Source organism: Mycena indigotica (genome assembly GCF_014461135.1).
Source record: "Mycena indigotica strain 171206Taipei chromosome Unknown Mind.scaff0002, whole genome shotgun sequence".
NCBI lineage: Eukaryota > Fungi > Basidiomycota > Agaricomycetes > Agaricales > Mycenaceae > Mycena > Mycena indigotica.
The window spans coordinates 4,405,038-4,422,835 of NW_023503001.1; the positions used below are offsets into that span (position 1 = coordinate 4,405,038).

Here is a 17,798-nt window from a genome sequence, read left to right on the forward strand (position 1 = left end):
ACTTCGGGCTTCGGGTCGTTGCGCCGAGTTCCTCCGGGTTGTCGGCACGTGATCGCAGATTCAAGAATGCTTATAAAAGTTCATTGTCGTTACAGTAACATAGAATACAACGAGTTATTAGTGTCAGAGAGGAATGTACAAAAGGAAAGTTAGTAATCCAGCAAGTAGCCATTCCCCTTGAAATTTACTTCCCGCCGAGTTGTTCGCTGCTGTCCCAGAGGCACTGGTAGAAGGTGCCCGAGAGGTGGACTGAGACTGACTGGGCCCAGAGTTCGTTGTGCTCGGGGTCGTCGAGCTGTACGCAATAAATGTTTGATAGCTTGAAACCAAACCTCGAATGAAGTACCTTGCACCTGAACCAGCGCCGCCACTGACCGAGCTTGAAGAGTTTACGCAAGAGGAGTCTGATCCAGCCAATACAGTGACTTGGTCAGAGAAAGCTGTGTCGCCAGTGTTGTCCTTCAATGAAAAGGTGATGGCGGTACCAACAGCAATGTCGACTGTCCATGTAACGAAAGCCGCGTCTGTGGGGTCAAATGATTTGAGCTAGACGCCAGATTGAGTATACGGCGAGTAATGGGCATGATAGCTCATACTGGAAGAGCCGATATTTGGCCACCTGGGTCATATAAATCCATGTTGCACAAGGAGAAGAACACAAGAGCAGACCAGGAATGATGGTCAGGAAGTATGGTGGGGTTCCTCCGCTCCATGAAACTTGCAGAGGTTGGCAGACAATGACGGTAGACCTTTACTCTAGCTGAGTATCAGTGAAAACAAATCTAACAGTAAAACCCACAACGGAGGCGTATTTACAGTCAATGCGACTGCGAATATAGGCGAAAAGAGGACAACGATAGCTGGTATCAGTCTCATGACAAAAGAGGACGGGAAAATGAGCACAGGTAAGCCTCATTTTATGAGGCTGTCTTTGTGCGTTATTCAGGGGTGACTGCGGACTGGCCGAGCTATAATACATCGCTCATATATGTTTTTTGCCAAGTCCACAGAAGTTACAATCTGCTTATTAGTACCAATAATTACGGAAGACTACCCACCAGTCTCACAACCCGATCCAACTGCTTCGCCCTCCAGGATTGTGCAAACTGGTATGACCGATCTTGATTAACCGTGGACCGGGAGGTACCATCGAATCGACGGAAACTCTCCGATCAAAGGTAAATGAGGATGTGTCATTCGCTGCGCTTGCGTCAAAAAGCGGACTTGGCGTATTCCTCGGAGGCGATGAGAAAAAGGATCCACTCGCAAAATTTGCGGAGCGTGGTGAGGGCAGAGGTACCTCTGTTTCGAGCGATGGCTCTCCGATAACGTTTAAAAACGCTTCAGCATGCCATTCATACCACACTTGACGCTGGTTCGTCAATCGCCAAATCGATACCTGGAGCTCTGAGTTGCTTGGCAGGTATAGCGGCTCCTGGATTGGAAATGACTTTCGGAACCCAAATGCTTTCAATGAGACGAACCTTAAACGGGAAAAATAAGGGAAACCAACTAAGCATGTCTTTTGAGATTCTGTCTTTTCGATGGGGGTGGATGCTCAGCCCAATGTTTCCGTAGAGAACCGCTTCGAAGTATCCAGCTAACCCACTAAATAGCTATTGGCTTACCGCCGACAAGATTACTGGAAGCTCACTGTAAAACGCCCGCATGGGGAATGAAGAAGTTGAGTTTGGCAGACCGGGCGTTGTGACTGTTGGTGAGGGGAAGGCCTGGTATCACCCGTGAGGTCAACAGAAATTGCTATAAGAATATATTCACCTCGCTGGTCTAAGACGGCGTCGCGTCGCGGATGCTCAAACTCCCAGCATTCTTGGACCTGGGGTCCACAACGTCCATTCGTGCTGCTTCCGTCTCCACTGAGAATGTTGACCGCCTGGAACATAACGACATAAGGCGTCTCGAGATTCTTTTCTTCCTTTCCTATCCTCGCTTCATTGAACAGTTTGGCAGAGGACAAAGGAGCCAAATGGGCGGTATACGATGAGGGAATGGAGATTCCGTCGGCTAGACACGGTGGTGACCTTGAAAAAAAAACTAGAAAAAGATTGCTTTGACTTACGTTTTAGGAAACGTATTGCGCCGTCGAGGCACTCGGGACTAAGCTCGTTGTCCCCAAATGAACCGAGAAGTTCGCTGACCAGGATATCGGCTGTTTCTGGCACTTCTATATGGCGCATATCTCCAAACAAAAGTGTAACTTGATCACCCCATTCGGCCTCATGCCTGCCTTGAAGTCTGTAAACAGATGAAATAACTCAACGACTATGAACAACCGCGCGCACGTGACATATGCATTGGGGTTTTTCTCCACGGCATAAATGTGAGCATCACGTCCTGCACGCTGGACAGCAATGAGAGACCTTGCTACGAGCGGTCCTCGACCAGCACCCGCGACACAGATAATACTAGGCAAGGTGAGATATTTTTTAGAATGGTTGGAGGACCTATGTACATTTTGTGGTCCCCTGGCCAGTCAAGAACAGCATGATATATGGCCTAAGTTTTGTCAGACTGGCCAAGGTTTGAAAGAAACGAAGACCGTACCTCCTCATAGTTATGGTATTTGACCGGGTCCTGCTCGAACGTCTGGTAGGTGACGCTCTGTAGGTTGTCCATCAAAGGCTATATCAGCTTGAGATTTGAAACATTCAAGACGCGATGGCTAGCAAACCTGAAGAGGCGCTTGCAGATAGTCCTGGTAGCCTTGAGCGAAGTTCTCCACTGTACCAGACGTATTCAGTGCTTGGAATGCTGGGCTTGTTTTCTCGATATGCCGCAAATACTGGGAATACGCAAGTTCACCCCCAAGAGCGTGGAGTCCTTGATTTGCACCTGATAAAATAATAACGGGACGATGCTAACTTCTGATCTCGTCAGTCTCTGCTACTTGACACATCGTAGAACCACTCGCCATCATGCTTGCCCGAATAAAAGATTGTGTGCCTTTTGGCAAAACGGGATAGCCCTTTGAATTCGCAATGAATGTAGATGCTGGAAGGAATAGATAGCGTATGGCCTCGGCTTTCCATTTGGATAGAAATCCCGAGTTGACGGGTAAGGGTGGTGTCAAATCGAGGGCTGTTGTCATCGTCAATAGCTTGGAAAGGAAGGCGAAGAAGCGGTACTGAGTGTTAGGCGAGTATTGTAGTCGCAAATGGAGCGTATGACATCCCACATCTCCCAAGTCGCGTCAAGGTTCGTGGGAGGGCTGTCGGAGCTACGATCATCAGACACCACGAGACGGGGAGTTGATGGGGTCGGAGAAAGAGATCCCAGAAGTTGAGGAGACATCGAGTCAGGCAGAGGGGTCAAGTGGCCCTCGAGAACGGTTGGGTTGTAGATCGGAAGACGAATTGAGAGATGCATGTATGGGTGTGTTTTTAAACAAGCATTGACCGCCCGCGCATATGAGGTAACGTGCTCTCGGTTGCGAGGAGGAGGTAGAATAGTAGCGTGGATATTCAGATATGCAGCATAAGCAAGTTCCTGTTGGAGCGCCTGAATCGTACCATGAGTAAAAAAGTGGGGACAGGGGGCCAGTACTTGCAATCTCAGCGTCATGACGAACCCAATCGTCAGACGCGTCTAGTTCTAACCACTCCGACGCAATGGCTGTAACGCCTTCGGCTTCCTCTAACAGAAACTGTTGTTCAGAACCGCCGATCCAAATTTTTCATTTGTAGCTCTCTTACCCAGTTGTGTTATGGTAACCTCGTCGAGCAAAAAATATGGCTTTGTCCTCCATGCTTCGGCCAATTTTTCAGCAGCCATATCTGCCGCTAAATCGGCACCAGTGGGAAGTAAGCACATCTCTGTCCAACGCTTCTTCCAACTGTCGGTGGTAAGTGGGAGACATACAACCTCATAGCCCTTAGAACGGGCCTGTGACGAGAGAGCAATGATTGGACTCGCATCATCGCGTGTCATAGCAGTCGCTGCAATCTCTGGTAAAGTCAAGAGGGTCCCCAACATGGAAGTCGAGGACATCGCGTCTGCACAGCGTCACACAACGATCAAACATCATCCATTTTTGCCTTTTTTGTTGGAGTTTCGTCTACTCTGTCCCGTCGGTCCTCCTCCACCGTCTCAGACATATCATAGCCTGTCGAAACACTTTCTAACACCGTTTCCCCCACTAAACGTCGTAATTCATCGTCTGGATCACGGCCCTCTTCCTCTGCCTTTCTCATAATCTCTGCGACAGAGGCCATGAGAGCAGAAGTAAGCTCTTCTGACACAACATCCTGCTCGCGTTGTGAGGGCTGATGAACGATTGGAAGTGGATCGGATGAAGGAGAGACAAGGGAGCGAAGATAATTGGCAACTTCGCTGAATTCTTCTTGTAAATGTTCTATCGGCTGTTGACAGGCTTAAAATGCAGTGGTCGTCTCAGGTAGTGGTGGGTAACATACGGATAAACCCTCCGAATTGCGGCGTTCTAGGATAGCCCCATGGTCCACGAGGAAACGTGCAGTCTCAACGTTTTCGACGGTGTAAATGGGAGTGTCGTTGTCATTGTCTTCTACATTCACGTCGCCACCTGAGCATTAATCAGTAGAGCGCTTCAGGGTAAAGGGTAGCTTGAACCTTTTGAGATTAAATACTCTAAAACATGGAGATGACCGTATGAGGCCGCAGCATGCCTTGAGCGAATGAGGAGGCTAGCTGGGGCTGACTAGGAGCACCTACATGGGGGTATACGTGAATTCATCGGGCGCATTTGGAGAAAGGGCTGGAAGGCTGGATTAAGCACGGCTGCGGGCTGGAGAGAAGCTTGCATTCTTGTTCAATGAGATGCTATCGGTTGTCGGTGGGAGCCAAAGCAGATAAATAGCACACCCACTCTGACGCGATTGAGGTCACCGTCTCCTGCAGCAATCCACAAATTTTTGGTGGACATGATGGCTGTGATAGAGGAACTACCAAATCGTTGGGCGCTTGTTGACTATTTCGGCATTTTTCGATCCTCGATCGCGTTTACTTACGCTGTCACTCTTGTCGCGTACCACCACGACTTTTAGATGCCACCCGTTTGACTATGCCTCTCCACTCCTCCCAATCTGTTTCTTCTCTCCCTGCCATCGGTCAAACTCGCTGTTGTACGTTGGTTATCGGTCTCACTACCCTGTCCATCATACCCCATTCCATCGACTTCTAACCAAACGTATTGTAGACTGGGCCATTCTCAACGGCGACCTACAATTCATCTTCCTTGACCCCGTCCTGGCGCATCATTTAGGGCAACAAGGCGGGTTTTATTCTACTCATATACTGTGTTCCTTCTAACCAAGGTACACTTCATACTTAGCTCAGGAACTTGTTGGAAAATCGCTAATTTCTTTTGTCCATCCCGAAGAACAAGCGAGTGCACAAGATGACCTTGGTCGCGTCCTCGAAAGTCGAACTCTCCATGGGAGCGTCACCCGGTCAGTCGCTATTGTCTGCGACTTCTTGTCTCATGCTTACTCTTAACTTCAGAGTTCGCTTCTCGCGTCTCTCGCGCGTACGGCGTGAACTAGGCTACCAAGGTTCTCCGACATCTTGGAACGACGCCGACAAGATCGCGTTGGACTCCAATTACATGGTTGTCGACGTTGTCATTAACTGGGCTGCTGAGGGCGTTGTTTTATGTTTCATTCATGCCATTGTTGACCTCACTCCGAACGACAACGACGAAAACAACAAGACGGAATGGACGAATTGGTGTGGCACGCCTGCATTGAGCCAAGAACATGTTCAACTCCTATTTCGCCGTCTCATCGTCTGCGCTCCTTCCCAAATCAACATGAATCGTGTCTTCCAAATCCTTGCAAATAACGAGCAAAAACAACTCTTGATAAGTTGGCCTCCGGATCAAGGAACGCAGTCACCTGTTGGCAGAGATTTCGCCAAACTCGTTGAAGACGTCCAGATCGGACCGGGAGTAGCCCCCGGCAACGAGGCAAGGACGAGTTGTACCCGCAGGTACAAAGCATTGCAACCAATGCCTGGCGTCGCGGGCGAGGTCGAAAGCATATTCATTCCTCATGGTCTGTTGCTCCAATGTTTAGGGGGCCTTATATCCGCTGACTTATATTGAAGGCTCAGTCATATTTGCTTGTCATAAAGTAAACTCCCCCACCTCTGTCACGGACATGCAGCAGATCGCCTACAACACTCCCAACTATTCCGCTCAAACGCCCTACTACGAACAGCATGGCCCGCCTTACTCGCTGCCTACGCCTTACAACTACATGCCGCAGTCGAACCAACCTCAGAACTCTACTACCCCTTATCCACCTTCCGCTAGCTATGGTGCTCAGTGGTCGTCGTCCAATGAGAACCGGCCATGGCCTCCTCAAACATCTTACATAGACGCTGGCAACGCGCAAAGCTACCAAAGACATGTGTCTCCACAATATGCCTATGGGACTTCCGGGGACAAACAGGCTAATGACGTTGTCCCAGCTCCGCGTCGCAGAGTCAGTCCAACCACAGCTAATCGGGAATCGGGTAACGCTGTTCCTCGAACAACTGGTGCTCGTCCTGTCGGTGTGCTGCAATGCTCGAGTTGTAAAGCCACAACGAGTCCCGAATGGCGCAAAGGTCCAAGCGGCAAGAAGGAGCTCTGCAATGCGTATGCTACTCTCCTAACCAACGCATCTCTCCATAATTCTGACTTTGATCCACAGTTGCGGTCTACGCTACGCCCGATCCCGCGCTAAAAAGGAAGGGACTCAGGCGCAGCGTAAGCGAAAGGAGAAAGGGCTCGTCGTGAAGCGCAGCGACTCGGCAACCCCACCATCGGCCAATTCTCCCTCCTATCCAGCTGCTCGGCGCAACTACGACGACTCGTCGTTTTCATCCACTGGTTCTCCCGGCGGTGAAGCATATACGGGCTTGGACGACCACCATAACACTCCTTCTCCCCCTCCGCCAACCTCTGCTCCAAATTATGTCCACTATGGCCACCAGCCCAGCCCGTTCTACTCCGTTCCATCCCCTCTTTCCGCCGTACAGCCGGATCGCGAATCCCCTATGCATTCACCTGCCACTCATTCGCCCTCAATTCCGTCATTTGAACGGGAGCGAGAGCTCCTTCCACCCGCCACTCAGCTTCCCACGGAACCCCGTCGTCGGTCTATATTGTCTCACCAGTGAACCACCCCTTGTTGTATTTTATCTTCGGCCCGCAAAGTCAGCGGCTATCAAGGAGCCAACGAACCCTGTCCAGCCAAGTAATTTGCTCTGGATTCCGTTCAAGGCCTCGTATTCAAAGTATTCTACTACTGTTCCATGATGGCTATAAGATAATAGTGGCTTCAGTACCTTACTCTGCTGTTGCTTTTCTGTATTTAGTTTTTCCTACGTACCTTAATAATTAGTGGAACTTGGTGTGAGCAGCATTATTCCTGAGTGTGAACTGCCTGAAAATCATCGTCCCGATTTGGAAGGTGCCATCTTGAGTCATTCCGTCATGTCTGCGTCTATTGAAAATGGCGGTAAAACTGAGCGGTAGAGCCTTTTCTTTCTGCTGCTCGTGCTATACGCCTCATAGACTGTAGCACCGCCCGAGTTGTCTTACCTGATCCAGAGGATGACGAGTCAGACGAAGAGCCCCAAGAAGCATTCATTGACGAAGAACGCGACTTCCTCTCAGAACTACCTGATGAAACAGAGGTTTGCTTTGCAAATTGATTCAAAGTGTAATTAAAAAGAAGGTTAGGATCTGGAACTGGTCCACCTGCGGATAGGTTCTCTGGCCCCATTGCGATTGAGTCGATTTGCAGCGCATCTCAAGAAGCTCTGTTTGCGACAAAATTTCATCTCCAAACTTGACCCTGATATCTTTAATACCTTGACAAATCTACAAGAACTTGATCTATATGACAACAAAGTCAAACACCTCAACGATGCCTTGAACAACTTGTCGGAACTCTCGTTTGTTGTTTCTACTGCTTCTCGATTCTGTTGTTGACTCGGATAGCGTGCTCGACTTGTCATTTAATCTGATCAAGTCGGTTCCAGAGGCTCTACAACACCTGCGGTCACTCCAGACGGTCTACTTCGTACAGAATCGGATATCAAAAATCAGCAATTTGCAAGCGTCTGCGTCACTACGCAGCCTAGAACTTGGAGGAAATAGGATCAGGGTCCGTCCTTTATTTTATTTATGGTTCTTGTGTCTGAGGTGGACGAAAGAAAATCGAGAACCTCGACGCATTAGTCAACTTAGAGGAGCTATGGCTCGGAAAGAATAAAATCACGAAGCTCGAGGTACCGTCCAGAGTCTTATTGGCTGAGCTGACGACCGTTTTTGTAGAATCTCTCGACATTGACCAAACTCCGTGTATTGTCTCTACAATCCAATCGCATCACACAGCTCGAGAATCTCCAGTATCTAGACTCGCTTGAAGAGCTATATTTGAGCCACAACGGCATAGAACGAATGCAGGGACTAGAGGCCAACGTAAGCATTTTTACGTGGTCTCGAGGATTGTCTGAGGAACCAGCTCAGGTTAAACTCACTACCCTTGACCTCGGCAACAATTTTATACCTGAGATCGAAAATGTTTCTCACCTAAGCAATTTGGAAGAGCTTTGGGTATGCATGACTCGAATGTCGATGCCTTGCGTAGACTCAAGACCAAGTAGATCAGCGGCAACAAAATTCCAACTCTGCATGCATTGGACTCCCAGCTGAAGAATATTGCTTCCCTTCGCACATTATATCTGGAGGGAAACCCTTGCCAGGCTAATGATATGTCGGCCTATCGCAGAAAAATCATTTTGGCCCTCCCGCAACTTACGCAAATCGATGCAACGTGTGTACATCGAAACTGAACTTGCTTTCAATGCTGATGATTTCTAGCTATGTGAAAGTGTGAGCTTGGCTCATTGCTGATCAGTTTGGAACTAAATGGGGATCGCTACCGCCCACAGCCAAAAAAGGCAGAAAACGACGAATAAGGCAGTTGTAGGAATTGCATACTATTCTTGGAATATGATTCCGGTACATACGTTTTTTAATGACGGAATTATTTACCCCTTTTCCGACCATGAAAGACTCGCAAGTGAATTTAATTATTCCGAATTATAGTTGAGACTGTTCCCTGGGTCAGTCGACCACGTGACGGCGTGACAGTGAGCCTAACGAGAACAACGATGTCCGACAAAGCCAAGGCTATGGGCATCAGCGCCGGCTCATTTTTGGATCTCAAGGCAGAGCTATCAAAACGACAAGGGGATTTCGCGCGGAATAAGGCAGCCGGAAAGTCAAGTTATGTAGTTGGGGGAGTCAAGCGACCAGACAAGGTATGAGTGGTTGTTGCGTCCTTCGCTTGGTTGACGCTCTCTGGAAGAAACCTACAGTATGGGCGCGCCAAAATAAGGGTGTGAACAACCGCGCTTTGCGAGATTTGGAACTGGAAGCCATCAGCAAACCCACATTGGAATCTGCTCGAGCTGCCCTCGAACGCAAGGCCAAGATTTACGACAAATTGAAGAAAGGACAGACAGGCGGTCTTTCGGACAAGCAATACGACGCACTTTTAGTCGATGTGGGTGTTTGCTTACTTCGTAGCTTCCCGTTCATCCCCATTTTTCTTTCTAGTTTGACTCCAAGCCTTCCGAGCGTTATGAGTCGGACAGCGATGATGTTGATGAATCTCTCACTTTACCAACCGCGCCAGAGGTGAGCGACAGTTCCTGAATCGCATCTTGTACTAACCCAGCGGGTAGGATGACCCCATGGTAGAATATGAGGATGAATTTGGCCGTCTCAGAACAGCTCGCCGCTCAGAGGTGCCAAGAGATCTGGCGCCGTCGGAAAATAAAGAAGACTATGACTCTGATGAGTGCGTGTCTCCCAATATCATTTCCTCCACCGCGTTGTCTAACAAGGATGCAGGGATCTCATCATTAGTATGTGCCTCTGGTAATTACTTGGCTCACCCTCACGGCCAGTAGGAAATCCTGTCGGACACTTTCCTGTTTATCAGCCATCCGCGGAGCGAGTGGCACAAATCGAGAAGGAGCATGCAGAGGAGAACAATCCCCTGGGGGTTCACTATGATGCGACTGGAGAGAATCGTGCGAAAGGCGCTGGTTTCTATCAGTTCTCGGCAGACGAACTCACGCGTAAAGCACAAATGGACGAACTAAAGGCGGCCCGCGTGGAAACCGAAAAGACAAGAAAGGATACTGGTGCCATGGAGATTCTGCCTGGAGAGAGCGAGGGGATGCAAGATGCATCATCTAGCAGTCGGAGTCGAACTATGGAAAAGAGGAAGCGGGAAATTGAAGAACGACGCAAACTACTCGATGCCAAACGCCGCAAAGTTGGCCAAGATGCCCTTCCTGTAACACCTCCAGTGGCTGCGCCAGATCCATTTGCTGCTTTGGAAAGCGGATCAAGTACATCCAAACCACCAAAAACAGCGGCAGATGCTTTCCTAGACCAGTTGCAGAACGATTTCTTGAATGGAAAACGGAAATAGGTAACACATTTTTACTCTAACCTAGACACCTTTGTGTTCACGTGCTTCCAGCACCAATCGCTCTGGACAGCGCAAGGAAAATCGCCCTCCTTCCTGAAGATAAACTACATTTTCTTCGCCCCGCCGCCACTCTCTTCGTTGAACGGGTTCCTTGCCCATCACGACGTCTTTGATGAAGTTCCTGGTCGAATGCAGCACCTCGTATGCTGGGCGACATGAGGTTTTATGACCCGAATTTATGCGAACATCTGGTCCCTCTGTTTTGACCAGCGTTATCAAACTGGCGGTAGAAGCAAACCACTCGACAATCGAGCCCTCGTTGGGGAATATGATCATCTCATCTTCGTAAAGGGTGTCCCCGACGTAAAGCATTTTTTCTTCTTTGTCATAGATGGCGAGTTCGTCTGGGACGTGCCCTGGAGTGTGAAGAATCAAGATGCCCAGTGGCACATTGGACATTGAATGCACTTCATGGTGATGAGGCACTAGTTGCGGCAAATAGTGTGGGGTTCTGATTCCTAGACTCTCGCAGAGACTGTGCTTTGGTAGATTTGAAGCAGAAATGAAGGATGGCGAATGCGCCGAAACCAGAATTCTCGAGTCGCAAAATTGTTCGATTGCCACTGCCATTGTCAGTCAGTTTTTTGGTGGTGCACGAGAGTGTGCAACGGACAGATATGGTCGTAGTGGCAATGCGTGAGGACAACAACATACTGGAGAGAACCGCCCGTATTGAGAGGCTGGTTGTCGTTGCATTCGAGTGGTATTTCTTCAAGATACGTTCGCAAACTCGTGATCTCAACATCTGAAATTTCACTCGCCCCCCCACATCCAGTGTCGATGACCACGATCGTCTGAGCGGAGGGGACTCTTTTCACGAAGATCTGGGGGTGCTCTTGGTAGACATCACTGTGTTCGCTGGCAATGGTTTCGAGTGGATTTATGGCACATTAAATCAAGTTACCTGACCAAAAAGGTATTACTGGTCAGACGCTGCGTGCGGAACGCCGTAGAAGGAGGCATGAGCATCTTGGTCAAGTGCTGGCAACCACTTTGGTCAACTTCTCACGATGACAACAGATATGCGTGCATGTTCTCCCCCAAATAATTCGACCAAGAAAGCTCTGAGGTAGCAAAGAGGTGAAGAGAAGCTGTGGTGGATGCATTGCTTGAGAGAGAGCATAAAGATCATGGACGCCACTGGGAAATCTGTCTTGCGATATCGGCTAGCTGAATATGGGCAGAAGGGTAACAGTCGCAAGGCTCTGGGTCCTGTAGTTTGCGCGCAGTTTGGGGGGGGGGGGAGTAACGATTAAGCAAGAAAATACAGCGTACAACAATAATGATAGTCAAGGTGCCAGACGGGTTACAGATAGGCAGGGTATATTAGAGGTACTGAGGTAGGAGTCAGACAGAATTTGGAGCTGAAGAACAGTCAACCTACACAACATGTTCATTCGTCGTCGTCGCCAGCTTCCTCCTCATCATCATCGCCCGCGTCGTCGTCGTCATCATCATCCGAGTCCTTCTTTTTCCTTGCCTTGGGCTTTGCCTTCTTCTCAGCCTTTGCCTTGGGCTCCTTCTTTTTTCTGGGGGCGCGTTCGGCTGGGGCTTGACCCCGCTTGGGATTCTCTGGGGCATCGCGCCACATTGCAGCAACCTGTTAATGAGTACAGGTCAGATCAAAGCTTCTGGGCACAAAAGACACGTACAGCTTTCATTCCAAGTCCCTTATCCGCGTCAGGGTTGTTGGCAATCCACTCTTTCAGGTGTTCCTTCACGAAGATGTTGTACGCGGAAGGCTCGCGTTTCTTTTTCTCCTCGCCATCTTTCGTTGTCAGCACATAGCTCTACGATGGCGACAAGACCTACCAGCGCTCTTCTTAGCCCGTGTCTTGGTGTTGGCCTCCTTAGTTGCCGTTTTCGTCTTGGTCACTAGACATCGCCGTGATCAGTAAGGTTCAGATAAGCACCAAACGCATACCTGTTGCACTCCTTGCCATGTTGAGGAGGGAAAAAGAGAGAAAACGTGTGTATGGTTGACTGAGGTGACATTTTATAAGTCGTGATCTTCGTGACCGTCACAATAAACCAAACTCTGATGGCCAGAAGCCTCAACAAACAACGCGTCCTTGCGCGTCGCTCTCGCGTGACTTGAGGCTGAATTGAACTTGATATTCAACGCTCAACATTGGAGCCACATGCAACTGCTGCGTACTTTACGGCGAATTGTAAAAGTAGTCGAAAGCAAGCAAAGTTTACACATCGCCTGATTCGTTACCTTTTCTTTCCCCACCATGTCGCGAGTGCCACAACGAGGTACTTCTCGACTTGCAGTTCCATCACCCCGAGTCCGAACGACTTCTACTGGCGCCAACACTAAGACAGCCTCTCCTAGTGCTGCAAATGCACGCATTAGGACAAAGTCGACTGCTGGTCGTCCTCCAACATCACCCTCGAAACCTCCTCAAGATGAAAGTAGCAAACCACCACAACTTTCACTGAAGGAGGCCATTGCCCTAAAGCGCGCTGAAGCGAAAAAGGCTCAAAGCAGCTCGCGTTCAAGTCCTCTTGACGACTTGGGTACTCTCGAGGACGCCATTCCCAATGCCCCTCCACCGGATGATGAGGATATCCTCGGTCGACCACCCCTACGAGAGGCCATTGAACGGGCAAAGAGCACTGGTGCGTGGCGTTGCCATTTATATTGTCTACTTATATTAACAGGGCATTCAAAGGCTCGATAAACCTGTCCACACGCGGTCTGGTCTGTATTCCTTCAGCTCTCTTCGACATCCACCTTGGGATCACACCTGAGCCGTTGAAATCTGTCCCCCAAGAGCCCCCACTTCCACCAGCGCCAGAGCCTCCGATCGGAAAAACTAAACGCGGCCCAGCATGGTATGAGACGCACGACCTGGAAATCATCAAGGCTTGGGGCAATGAAATCGTCGAGATTCAACCAGAAATAGCGTTGTTTGGCTCCCTCAAGTCTGTCGACGCAAGTTTATTTTATCAGACAATTGATCAATGCCGTCTCACGAATTACAGCTGCATAAGAACAAAATTGCCTCTTTACCACCTCAATTCGCTGATCTGGCTATCCTGACCACCCTTGACATTTCACACAACCTTCTCACCGCTCTGCCACCAAATCTATTCTCACTTCCCTCCCTATCCAACCTCAATGTCTCTCATAACCGTCTTGCATCCTTGCCATTCACTGCACCTTTTTCGCGAGCACAGAAACAAACTGCGAAGTCTTCATTAGGAAGCGGTGGCTTGTTTGGTCCGCAAATTGAGCGTGCTACCACTCCCCTCCCTAAACTAGCCATCTTGGATGCATCGAACAACAGCTTCAACGCTGCCAGTATCGATACAGACCTACCCAAAGGCCTGATTAGCCTAGATTTGTCTGGAAACGAACTCGGAGACGGTCATTTACCGAAACTGTTTGCGGCTTTTGGCAAGCTGGCCAAACTGAAAACGTTGCGTATTGCCAAAGCAGGTGGGGTTGACGACGCGCTCTTCGCCGATCTGTCCGCTTCAACGGCGTTCCCTACTTTAACCACCCTAGACCTTGGTGAGACGGGCGTTTCGGAATCGGGTGCTCGTATGGCGCTTCAACCAGTGCTATCTCAAACACTAACATTTGATGTTACCAACGATGATCCGCCTCCTGGAACGACACGGGTGGTAGTTGGCAAGAAAGTCGTGCGGGAAGCATGGGAGCTAGAAGCAGAAAGAAGGGCTAAGGTGCGGGGCAAGGGAGAAGAAGAAGATGGTATTGCTTTCCCTGCACCAAAACCAGCGTCGTCCAGAGTTGTGAAGAGACCAACGACTGCCACAATAACTTCCCCGAAACCGATCAAAGAGGCGTGGGAACTCGAAGCAGAAGCGGGCCTGCTCACAGAAGGCGGGCGTAGGCGTGCAAGAGCAGTGGCCGCAGCCAAGTCAAACGACACAGATGGAGAAGAGCCAGTCCGTCAGCCATCACCAACAAAAGCCATCGCCTCTGTCTTATCGGACCCACAATACTACAATTCCCGTAGCGATACCTTGACGCTTCCACCGACAACTCCCCCTCCTAAGTCGACTGGCCACGCTCGCGCGTTTTCCCTTGCTTTTGACAGAAATTCTGCTCCACCCCGTGCGACCGATGTGTCGCTGCCAACAGCGACAATGCCACTGACCGCTATCGCGGCCCAGCCATTCGCCGGGTCGTTGAGAGTACTGGTGTTACAAGGCAGGAGAGTCGACAGAGTGATGGTCTTGCCTAATTCTTCCGGAGCGTTTCTTCCCTCACTCGAAGAGCTTACCTTGGAGGGATGTAATCTCTCAGACTCGGTGTCTATAAGCATCCCTGAGGACGACACGCTGAATATTGTAACAACGCCACCTGTGACTGAACAGCGTCCACTCCTCCAGCTCATCGCTCAGCTCTTTCCCAGTCTGAAAAGCTTAAACTTGGCCTACAATTTGCTAACAAGTGCTGCTCTGGGAGCCTCAGAGGAAGTTTTAGCTTCACTTGTCTTATCGTCGGCGTCTCCAGCACGTGCTGGTCTTCGCTCTCTGATCATGCGCGGGAATCGCATCGATTCGCTGGACAGCTTCCAGAACATCGCGATGCGCTTCAAGAGCAACCGCCAAGTTCCTGGTTGGACGCTCGAAGAACTCGATCTCAGGGACAACGAAATAGCCAAACTGCCTGCAGAAATGGGGATGCTTCCCTTGGATGTATTTTTGGTGGATGGAAATACGTGCGTTCAATGCGTAACTAAGGGTAATGGATGCTGACCGAGTTTCTTAGTTTCCGTGTCCCAGCGAGGCGAGTTTGGGAGCGCGAGGGAACAAAAGGGCTGTTGAGCTGGTTGCGTGGTAGGATGGAATAATCTACTAATAGTTTACAAAAGCCGAAACTTAATCGTGGACTCTGGATATATCACTTGACTATTAACGCTAACGCACCCATGATCTTAACTGAACCGAGCGTAACGGATTGCAAAATATCGAGGGACATTTTCAGCCTATGCTAACAAATTGTCTGGCAGTGAGGGACGCGTTCTACAAGCCAGCAGCAGCCAACATCTTTGCGAAGTTGGGTGTACCCAATCCCTAAGTAATCATTGAAGTAATGAACTTTTTGGATAAGTGATCGGCTTACGGTGACTGGATCCCAGCCAGCACGGGCAGTGAAGCCCTTGGCGCCACATCCAGGGTTGCTGCCTTTCGTGACGTCGTTCAGCATACCCGGGTTAGCGTACAGCCACGGGTTAAGGAATCCGAGAGGCGGATTACCCGCAGCGATCAGTTTGTCGTTAATGAGCCCAATAACGCTGGCGAAAATCGGCGAGGAACATGAGGTGCCTTCAACACCGCCCTTGGAGCCGCCCGAGACGATTTGGACATTTTCGCCTTGAGCAGAGACGTCGGGGTATCCGCGGCCAGAAGCGTTGAACAGGCCGCTGTTCGTGGTGCCCTGCGCATTGAGGAAGGCAGCGACGGCATCAGCTTGGTAATCCGGTGTCCCCCAGTAGTTGGAGAAACCGCCCGAGGAGAACGCAGACCCAGTTTCTGGAGAGATACCATGGGTAGAGCCGACAGCAGTAAGGCTTAAAAGCGGTTCATCAGTAATGACCAGATGTCAGCTGAAAGTAAGCCTACAATGGGCAACCGGCTGGGAATGCGGCTTGATACTCGATGCACGGCTGGGGTTGACCGCCTTCTACGCTTCCATCTCCGGAGGCAAATAAGATAGAGGAGCCACGAGCCCCGAAACCAGCATATGCTTCACAGAGTTTGCTGAAAAGAATGTGAGAAATCACGGGTGCCGATAAGAACATCAGCTCACAAAGCAAGTGCTTTCGACATGTCCGTTTCATTCTCACCGTATGATGTAGTCATGACTTGAGGAACATTATCCTCGTCAGAAAGGAAGTTAACGATGTCGAGGAAGCCCCCCAAGTCCCCGTCTTGGAAGTTCTCTCCAACAGAGACGAAGAAGACCGGCACATTGGTAGCAACACCGATAGTATACTGGATATCAAGGTTCTGAACAATGAGGATGAGTCTTTTGGCGCGAGAGGAGCTATTGGTCTCACAGCTTCGATGCCGGCCTCTGAGCTTTGTTGCGGGTTTGAGCCCCCGTCAAGTGTTTGGAGAGTAAAGGTGGTCAAGGATGAGATATCAGGGCGGAAGGTCTTGAGGAAAGACCTGAGGTCGGCCTGGTTGGCATACTGGATGATGAGTCAGTAAGTAAGGATTGATTGTTCCACAGGCATTTGCATGCCTGCTCGATGAAGCCAGATACTGCAATCGAGTTGGATGTTTCGGTGGCAGGTGTCTGTGGAATGCCGTAGAGCGACTGTAAGCATGCTGAAGAGAAGGTCAGTTTGACACAAAGTAGTGTGTACTAAGGCTGACCTGGGGTGATCTCCGTAGCGCATGAAGCCGGTGTAGCATCAGCGACGATACCAGGCTTAGGTGCGGAAATAACAGGCCGCAAGGTCCGGGGGTTGTTGAAAGTGGTAGTAGGATGGATATGAACCACGAAATCAGCCACTTCGGATGGAAGAGAGTAAGAGAGTGTGCGAGCGTATGTTTTTCCAGAGGCACGGTGAGCAAAGTTCTCGTACTGGGCCGATAGCATCTCGTTGGCCTTGGAGACGGCGACATTAACCGAGAGCCAGTCACCCACCGATGAAGAACGGTTGGCAATCAGATTATGCGAGGCAAGCCATGCATCGACAGCAGCAATTGCCACGTCAGACGGAGCCAAGAATGCGTTGACCTGAACAAGCCGTCAATGTGTTGTTAATTATTGAGTAAAAGACTCGACACAGTACCTCGGCTTTGGAAAGATGGTTTCCGTAGTTGGAGCTAGAGGGAGTTGAGACGTCGAATAGAGCCTTTTCAAGACCAGCAAAGTCTCTGGAAGGCAAAGCGATGCGGAGGTTGATGTTCTGGGAGGCGGGGGCAATCCCAACCTTGGTGAAACCAGCAGGCACAACACGGACAGTTTCCTGAACGACAAAGTTCTGAAAAGCAGGACCGGCAGCCGCTATGGACGCGAATGACGCGATAAAGAGAGACGCGACTCGAAGGGACATTGCGCCACGAATCTGAAAACAAAAGAGAGCTGAAGCTCGAGGAAATGAAGGCTTTCCCGACAGTCTTTTATACTGTATTAGGCAGCACGCGAGCTACATTTCGAGGTTGGTCGAAGATCTGGATACTTCTCAACTTTGACAGAGGTAGCTGTCGGCCACAGGCGGGATTCCCGGAGTGAGTATGGCTAAA

The 17,798-nt window shown here is 49.9% G+C and overlaps 10 protein-coding genes across 10 annotated transcripts; 4 read left to right on the forward strand and 6 right to left on the reverse strand.

Moving 5' to 3' along the window:
- Positions 1-184: 184 nt before the first annotated feature.
- On the reverse strand, positions 185-876 carry MIND_00243800 (BZ3500-MvSof-1268-A1-R1-Chr3-1g05649 protein; the record flags this gene model as incomplete). The annotated part of the gene is made up of 4 exons (XM_037359321.1): positions 185-295; positions 376-546; positions 597-756; positions 800-876. 4 exons carry the CDS (start codon positions 874-876, stop codon positions 185-187), a joined length of 519 nt encoding a protein of 172 aa, XP_037224416.1.
- Positions 877-1,063: 187 nt separating this feature from the next.
- MIND_00243900 (Protein arginine N-methyltransferase) lies at positions 1,064-4,008 on the reverse strand (the record flags this gene model as incomplete). Its single annotated transcript, XM_037359322.1, has 13 exons — positions 1,064-1,435; positions 1,485-1,608; positions 1,655-1,730; positions 1,780-2,025; positions 2,081-2,256; positions 2,304-2,426; positions 2,474-2,517; positions 2,566-2,643; positions 2,693-2,878; positions 2,909-3,099; positions 3,147-3,519; positions 3,590-3,654; positions 3,714-4,008. 13 exons carry the CDS (start codon positions 4,006-4,008, stop codon positions 1,064-1,066), a joined length of 2,349 nt encoding a protein of 782 aa, XP_037224417.1.
- Positions 4,009-4,034: 26 nt separating this feature from the next.
- Positions 4,035-4,921, reverse strand: MIND_00244000 (Ankyrin; the record flags this gene model as incomplete). Its single annotated transcript, XM_037359323.1, has 6 exons — positions 4,035-4,379; positions 4,434-4,561; positions 4,609-4,664; positions 4,711-4,753; positions 4,800-4,818; positions 4,865-4,921. 6 exons carry the CDS (start codon positions 4,919-4,921, stop codon positions 4,035-4,037), a joined length of 648 nt encoding a protein of 215 aa, XP_037224418.1.
- Positions 4,922-5,023: 102 nt separating this feature from the next.
- Positions 5,024-7,161, forward strand: MIND_00244100 (uncharacterized protein; the record flags this gene model as incomplete). Its single annotated transcript, XM_037359324.1, has 6 exons — positions 5,024-5,120; positions 5,195-5,269; positions 5,330-5,447; positions 5,500-6,050; positions 6,103-6,637; positions 6,693-7,161. Exons 1-6 carry the CDS (start codon positions 5,060-5,062, stop codon positions 7,159-7,161), a joined length of 1,809 nt encoding a protein of 602 aa, XP_037224419.1. The 5' UTR covers positions 5,024-5,059.
- A 301-nt stretch (positions 7,162-7,462) lies between these two features.
- On the forward strand, positions 7,463-8,888 carry MIND_00244200 (LRRcap domain-containing protein; the record flags this gene model as incomplete). Its single annotated transcript, XM_037359325.1, has 9 exons — positions 7,463-7,515; positions 7,566-7,680; positions 7,727-7,941; positions 7,988-8,153; positions 8,203-8,277; positions 8,324-8,470; positions 8,519-8,605; positions 8,656-8,825; positions 8,873-8,888. Exons 1-9 carry the CDS (start codon positions 7,478-7,480, stop codon positions 8,886-8,888), a joined length of 1,029 nt encoding a protein of 342 aa, XP_037224420.1. The 5' UTR covers positions 7,463-7,477.
- Positions 8,889-9,141: 253 nt separating this feature from the next.
- MIND_00244300 (uncharacterized protein) lies at positions 9,142-10,499 on the forward strand (the record flags this gene model as incomplete). Its single annotated transcript, XM_037359326.1, has 6 exons — positions 9,142-9,315; positions 9,363-9,560; positions 9,614-9,694; positions 9,742-9,857; positions 9,911-9,924; positions 9,967-10,499. The coding sequence occupies exons 1-6, from the start codon at positions 9,166-9,168 to the stop codon at positions 10,497-10,499; spliced, it is 1,092 nt and encodes a 363-aa protein (XP_037224421.1). The 5' UTR covers positions 9,142-9,165.
- A 21-nt stretch (positions 10,500-10,520) lies between these two features.
- On the reverse strand, positions 10,521-11,528 carry MIND_00244400 (Lactamase-B domain-containing protein; the record flags this gene model as incomplete). Its single annotated transcript, XM_037359327.1, has 3 exons — positions 10,521-11,122; positions 11,173-11,417; positions 11,464-11,528. 3 exons carry the CDS (start codon positions 11,526-11,528, stop codon positions 10,521-10,523), a joined length of 912 nt encoding a protein of 303 aa, XP_037224422.1.
- A 424-nt stretch (positions 11,529-11,952) lies between these two features.
- Positions 11,953-12,502, reverse strand: MIND_00244500 (HMG box domain-containing protein; the record flags this gene model as incomplete). Its single annotated transcript, XM_037359328.1, has 4 exons — positions 11,953-12,159; positions 12,212-12,327; positions 12,372-12,434; positions 12,484-12,502. 4 exons carry the CDS (start codon positions 12,500-12,502, stop codon positions 11,953-11,955), a joined length of 405 nt encoding a protein of 134 aa, XP_037224423.1.
- Positions 12,503-12,796: 294 nt separating this feature from the next.
- Positions 12,797-15,391, forward strand: MIND_00244600 (uncharacterized protein; the record flags this gene model as incomplete). Its single annotated transcript, XM_037359329.1, has 4 exons — positions 12,797-13,184; positions 13,238-13,500; positions 13,551-15,259; positions 15,310-15,391. 4 exons carry the CDS (start codon positions 12,797-12,799, stop codon positions 15,389-15,391), a joined length of 2,442 nt encoding a protein of 813 aa, XP_037224424.1.
- A 172-nt stretch (positions 15,392-15,563) lies between these two features.
- MIND_00244700 (Family S53 protease) lies at positions 15,564-17,608 on the reverse strand (the record flags this gene model as incomplete). Its single annotated transcript, XM_037359330.1, has 8 exons — positions 15,564-15,614; positions 15,664-16,111; positions 16,164-16,301; positions 16,351-16,550; positions 16,601-16,735; positions 16,810-16,874; positions 16,923-17,289; positions 17,345-17,608. 8 exons carry the CDS (start codon positions 17,606-17,608, stop codon positions 15,564-15,566), a joined length of 1,668 nt encoding a protein of 555 aa, XP_037224425.1.
- Between the last annotated feature and the right edge of the window lie 190 nt (positions 17,609-17,798).